The sequence below is a fragment of the Empidonax traillii genome, unplaced genomic scaffold, assembly GCF_003031625.1.
Source record: "Empidonax traillii isolate 1590-97213 ecotype Southwest subspecies unplaced genomic scaffold, ASM303162v1 scaffold9:size3134949, whole genome shotgun sequence".
In the NCBI taxonomy this organism is placed as follows: domain Eukaryota; kingdom Metazoa; phylum Chordata; class Aves; order Passeriformes; family Tyrannidae; genus Empidonax; species Empidonax traillii.
Genome location: NW_020955202.1, coordinates 177,659 through 184,219, shown reverse-complemented (window position 1 = coordinate 184,219; position 6,561 = coordinate 177,659). Strand labels below are relative to the sequence as shown.

Here is a 6,561-nt window from a genome sequence, read left to right as displayed (position 1 = left end):
TATTGACAGTTGCTTCTTTTTAGTGATTTTAAGGAGGCAGGAAGGAGAAGAACAAGTCGGTCTTTGAAGTCTGTGGTTCCAACAGTAAGGAGTTAGAGACTTCTTGAGAATAATTTAAATCTAATCAATTTAGCTCAGCTGGTACAACATTACAGCAATAAAAAGGTTTACCTGTACAAAGAAAAAAAATCGATTAATGAGAAAATGCATAAAAAAGAACAGGACTGATCATTTGAGTGGCAGGAGGTGACTTTCCATGTCTAAATTCTCCTTTTCACATCATCTGCTTTTCTGGAAAGTGCATTGTACCAGTGTTAAGCAGGTTTAAAACTTTACCAAATATACCACTTACATTTTATACTGTATGAGTGCAGAAAATTTGAGATGAAAAGACATTAGACACAGAGGTAGCGTTCTTCTTGACTAAAGAAAAATGTGTATAAGCTACTAAAATATGTTACACAGTATGAAAATAAATCTCAGTAACCCAAACTAAAACCTAATACTTTAAGATTACCAAAACTCCCTTAAAAGTAAACTGAACTAGCAAACAAACTACAAGTGTTTAAAGCAGGGAAGATCTTCTCTTCTAAAAAGGAAAGAAGGTAGAACATTCTGATACACAGGTACCAAGAAAATCCCGGCGGATAGAGAAATAGTTACCTAATCCTAACTAAGGATCACAAAAGGGTGACCAGTTCACCCTCCACACCATTCAGCTCAGAAAGGTCTTTGCAATGCCACCACACAAACACATCTGCACTGCTTTTCAGTGGCTCAGTCTCCAAATGTATGCTTTTACAATTGGGTTCACACAGCCCAAAGCCCCTCACCCAAACCTGTTTGGCCCACACAGACAGCAGGTCTGCACACCAAGCCACAGCATGCTTTAGCAAACGAAGTTCCTGCTTTTCTGTTCCCTGCTGGCATTCAGACCATACAGGCCGATAGTCAGCCACATCAGCACTGATCCAGGTGACCATGTAACCATCTGATGTCTAATGTTGACACAAGCAAGCCAATGGGAATAAACAGGAAGGGGGAAGGCAGGACTTTCTCTCTGGGTGGCAGAGAGACTGGCTCTGTTTTCCTAAGTCAGCAGTTTGTTCAGTGTCCTAAACCAACTACAATCATATCCTTTAACAATTCTATGTAGTAAGTCACACAAACCTCTACTATGCAATTTTTTAAGTGTTATATATACACCTATAGTAAATATTACTCTTGCCATCCTTAGAAATACTCTAGATAGGAAATACATCGTTCAATAGCTAGGAAGCAGTGATCATAATGCTTAACAGCAACCCTATCTTTCTTCAAAGTATGATCTAATTTGGATTCTACTTATGTGAAATGAAGACAACATGTAAAAGTCAGAAGCTGTGTACAGACAGAAGATCTGGGAGCCTCAAGCACCTAGAGTGTAACTGAGGCACAACTAAACCACCTAGATCCACAAGTACAGTAGTGGATTGCAGGTGACCAAGCTCTGGAACAAATTGCCCAGAGAGGTTGTGGAGTCTCCCCCATTGAAGGTATTTAGGAACCATCTGGACACAGTCCTATGCCATGTGCTCTAGGATGGCCCTGCTTGAGCCGGGAGGTTGGACCAGATGACCAGCTGTGGTCCCTTCCAACCTGACCCATTCTGTGAGTCTCATTCCGTGATTTACAAAAGTTAAAGCTTAAATGCCTTATGTATCCCACATTCCAGCTAAACATTCTCCAAGTGCCAAGCATCCAATAGCTGAAGGGCACCTCGGTTTGGATTAGAAATTTGAGGTCACAAACAGATCAGCCAAATTCCAGTTCTGGGAAAGGAGCCTCCCTGTAACAGGACAGGGTTTCAGATTGGACTGCAGAAGTGGACACAACCCCAAATACTGGAAAGTGGAATCTGCTTAACTGCAACTGTTTCATCTGAATGGCTTAGGCTGAAGATAAGTAAAGCTGGTAATGTGCTAAATCCTACCCTGAAACCTTACCATTTCCTATGAGCTGTGATTACACACCTCTTTGCTTAGCATCCCACTTACTTCAGCAGCTATGGAAAAGTCCTTGAAGTTCTGTCCTTACTACCAAGCAGTGAGGCCAAACTGGGAAATATTACTGGAGTCACCAGGTTGTGCAGAGGAGCCAAAGGGGAGGTGGCTTCTCCTTCAAGCTAGCTCTAGCCTGCTTCCACGAGCTGAACAACAGCCACAAGTGGCTGGAGGACATCTTCAAGTACAGCATCATCCAAAAGCCATGCAGCAAATGCTCTCCAAGGTGTTCTGAGATTTAACCCAAAGTAGAGCTGATCAGGAAATGTGCTTCAGAAGCACATTCTTTATTGAAACAAAAAGTGCTAAAGCAGCATTATACTGCACTCTTACTCACCGCAGAGGTTGCACTATGCACCTAAATATTTTGCAGGGAAACTGCTGCCTGTAAGTCACCGACAAGGTCACCAATACTTCATCTATCCCTAAGTACAATGTACCACAGCTAAATTCTGAATGCACCTTAGTCCTGCAGAAGTAAGTCAAAGTCCTTTGGCACCAGAATTCTCTCTACAAAGTATTCCATTTCTGTCTATTTTCTTGTGAGCTAGTTGAAAAACATTTTCCTACATGAACCTCTTAAGAAACCTTATAATTTATCTCTCTGCAGGCTCACTGCAGTGCCTGATGCTCTCCCCACTCCAGAGCACAGGACAGAGGTCTCTGACCAGCCTGGTGGGGTGTGGGGCACCCCTGCCTCACCTCCACCAGCCATACTGCCCTCTGAGCAGATGCCCACCCAGAAATTTCCCTGTCAAAAACTATCAGAACCAAGAGAAAGAAAGGCGGCACATTGCCCCCTCCGGGCTGTTCCCCCGTGGGCTGTGGGTGCCGGGAGGGCCCTGGGGGGTCCCGATGGGATGGATGGATGGATGGATGGATGGATGGATGGATGGACAGAAGGACGGACGGACGGACGGACGGACAGGCCGACGCAAGGTGGTGCAGTGGCTTAGGGTGGCCTCGCGGGGTGCAGTGCCGGGCCGGGGTCTGGAGGCGGGGGCCGGGTGCGCGGTGCCCTTGGGGCGGGGGCGGCGGGCGGGCAGCGCTGGCCTGCGAGCAGCTCCATCCCGACCGGAGACCCCGAGGGCGGGGGCGGCACTGCGGGATTCCCAAAGGCCCCGGCGAGGGGGCGGCGGTGGCGGGGCCGGGCGGCCGCGCCATGGAGGCGCCGGCTGCCTTCCTTTCCCCCGGCGCGCCTCCCGCCCTCCGCCGCGGCGCCTCCTGCCCGCGCCGCTCCCGCCCGCCTCGCCTCGCCTCGCCTCGCTCGTTCCTCACCGGCCGAGGAGTGGATCTTGGAGGATTTCCGCCGCAGGGACATCTTCAGCGCGGTGTCCAGGCCGGCCCTGTTCGGCATGGTGTGGCCGGGCGCGGCGGGCTGGCCATGGGCCCCCCCGCACGCAGACGCCGCGCTGCGGCCGCCGGCACCGCCGCGCCCGGGCTGCGGGGGCGGGCGAGGCGCTGGGCCCGGGCCGGGCCCCGCTCCCCGCTCCCCGCCGGGCTGGGGGTGCCCTCCCCGGGAGCCTCCGTGCGCCCAATGTGAGCCATGGCGTACGGCACGCTACGGTCAGGGCCTAGGTTTTGTGGGTTCCCTTTGAGGTGTCTGTCTGGAACTAGGATTTTACTAGACGCATAAAGCATCCCAGCGGAGCCCCCGCTGGGATCAGGATCCTTAGCCGGGGTTCTTTGTTCCAGTTACAAGGGCATCTTTCATCGCTGTGGCATGCCGCCAGCCTCATCACAAAAGATATCGTTCCTCCTCAAAACGTCTGGTAAATCAGAGGTAAAAGAAAAAGAAATAGAGGAAATATTAATCAGTATAGCTGTTTAACTCTTGCAGTGCGTCAGCCTTCTCTCCAAAACATTTGCAGCCATGAGAATTTACCTGCCAAGGATGGGCAAAGAGGAAATATAATTGAACAGGGAAAAAAGTTAACTAATAAGATGCCTCTCAATCTTTGCAGATGTTGGTCTCAACCAGGCATAGCTAGCAGTGATTGCCACGTCTTAAGGGGTTACCTTCTCTATCAAGTGAGCTTCAAGGCAGGATGGTTTAAATGAGGCAGAAGCTCCCATGAGAAGGATATACTGAGTTTTGGGAAGACCTACTGCATAAGAAATGGTTCTTGGTACCTTGAAAGTCTGTGAAAAACGGCCCTGAATCTGTATCTAAATCACTCTACCATACAGATTTGGCTAGCATACACAATAGGGAATGTGGGTGGTATTTCAAAGGTCATAAATAATGCTAAACCGCTGAATCTCACTGTACTTTGATGACCTCATGGACATAATATGGAAACTGATACTTTCCATAATGTGGAAACTGATACTTTCCAGCTACAACTTCACACAATGTTGCAAATAGAATTTTTGTTGTCAGGTCACTTTGTGCTTCATAAATACGAAGTAGTCTAGAAATGTGGCATTTTACGCTGACTGCTTTGAGTGCATCATAACCCATGTTTGCTTTGGGACTGGACTGCTGCAGACATTTCTTGCCTATGAGAAACTACTTGTGGATTTTATCACTTTGGAAGAAGGCTGGCACAAGAGCTGTTGTGAATGAAACCATCCAGTAAGGGCAATGCTGAATGCTGATGTTCCTGCATGCCTTTCCTGTTTTAAGTCCATGACATGGAGCTGGTTTTTATCATGAACATAATTTTCTCCATCACCTTACTCTTTCTCCTCTCCACGAATTATTTTCTGTTACAGTCAGTGTGTTTGCACCAGTAGGAATTGCCTGGATAACAGAATATCAGTTCGCATATGTTCTTAGCTAGTAGACAAATTAAAGTGAAGTTCACTTTGGGTTCAAGCTGCCAGATCAAAGTCAAAGAATGCTCAAAAAAAAGGTCCAAAAAAGAATGGCAACTCCTGGTTTCATATTTACTTCTTCAATCAGAAATTAGCCATGAGGTGCACTGCGTTTACAGGACACTAAAAGCTGTCAGCCCTGTTACCCTGTGAGCCCATAGCAGCTAAGTGCACTCATTCCTTCACATGCACTGCACTTGCTTTCACCTCTGTACGCTCAATGTTCTCGAAGAGTGCTCTAGATAGCACACCACCTGCCTTGCATTTACACAGGGCTACTCACTCGTAAACTTAACTACTTTGAAGAGATTTAATTATCCAACCCACACTTACCTCGACAAGCCTGAGATGTATCCCTGTGGAAGGAAGCTACCTGGGCATTCATGACCAGGCATTTCTCTAAAGCGTAATGGCATGAAAGAAAGAAAACACAGTTGCCCCTGCATAGACTGAGAGTCTCAGAGGGCCTGCCTGCAGTGTCTGTCTCAAGTCAAAAGTTGATAAAATCGTACACTGCAGTCTAACGGGAAGCTGAGGGGAGATGCAAAAATGTCTAAGGAAACCAAGTGTGCAGGATAATCTTGGTACCTGAGAAAGAACATGGGTCCTGCTCAGCAGGCTTAAGAGTGGGGCCCACAGAAAAACTAAGTGTGCAGTCCAGAGGTGAACTCAAGTCAGTTGTGTTTCTGAAAGCTCACATTCATTAGCAACAGCTGGCAAGCTGCAGGTGAGCCCTGAGCTTTGAGAAAAGAAACCGATTGTTCTGCTGTGCAGGACTCACCTTTGTCATTGTGTAATGCAATGCCTGTCTTTGTCATAGTGCTGATGTGCACTAAATTGTGTATTATCGGGCCATGAGTCAGGGCAGTATTATTCCCTGGGGTCTGTCATAATGGCTCCATGGTTTGAATGATGTACCAAAAAAAAAAAAGGAGTTGGTATTTTTCAAATTACAGTGTGATGACTTTTCTAGTATTTAGAGCAATGTACTTTCAAAGAGCTCAGTATGCATAATAATTATTTCAATGTAATAAATAAAGCAAAGGCAGGAAGGATGGTCCTGTAGTTAATGTGCCAGACTGGGAGACAGGATATCTTTATGCTATTTCTGACTGTGCCAGATACTGTCTGGGACCTTGGAAAGATTGTTAAGCCCAAATTTCCAAAAGATGCATTCTCTGTTCCAATTACTAATGGTATACACAGAGTTTGGTTCTGGGGGGGAAAAGAAAGGGACCATACCTTTCTCAGACTAATCAAAGAACTATTAGATGAGAGCTAATTAATACAGAAAAGAAAAAAGAAATAAATTAAAGAATGCTACTACTACTTAAACAAAAGAAAAAATAGGAATAATAATGCAGTTCATTTTTTTGTAGACAGACTCTTCATGTCTGCCCTCTTTTTATGTTGCGCTTACCCTCCCACTGCCTCTCTAGAGTCAACAGTGCCAGCCTTTGTCAAGCAGTGGGTTTTGGTGCTGTGGCTGGTCATCCATGTATTCCCAGTAAGTTCTTTGTTGAGAAAATCAAAGAACTAATATGAAGCTACTTTATTTGAGTTTTAAAATCCCTTAACACCTTACTCTTTCTTCATTTGTCTACAGCTCCACTTTAATCCAGTTGTATTATCTGTGATGCCATTTATGTATGTTACATACTTGTTCTTTGTGTAATCCCTCAGCTATATTTGTCCAATT

The 6,561-nt window shown here is 46.2% G+C and overlaps 1 protein-coding gene across 2 annotated transcripts in view; it reads right to left on the bottom strand.

Annotated features, from left to right (window-relative positions):
• Nucleotides 1-3,429, bottom strand: part of ATP8A2 (ATPase phospholipid transporting 8A2) — a 313,861-nt gene extending 310,432 nt beyond the window's left edge. Inside the window, exon 1 of one of the 2 annotated variants that reach the window (XM_027884061.1) lies at nucleotides 3,321-3,429. Coding sequence is in view for 1 of the 2 variants with exons in the window: in XM_027884051.1 (XP_027739852.1) it covers nucleotides 3,321-3,399 (79 nt within the window). In the remaining variant the exon portion in view is untranslated. The remainder of the gene's footprint in view (nucleotides 1-3,320) is intronic. The other variant, XM_027884051.1, reaches the window with a different exon arrangement.
• Between the last annotated feature and the right edge of the window lie 3,132 nt (nucleotides 3,430-6,561).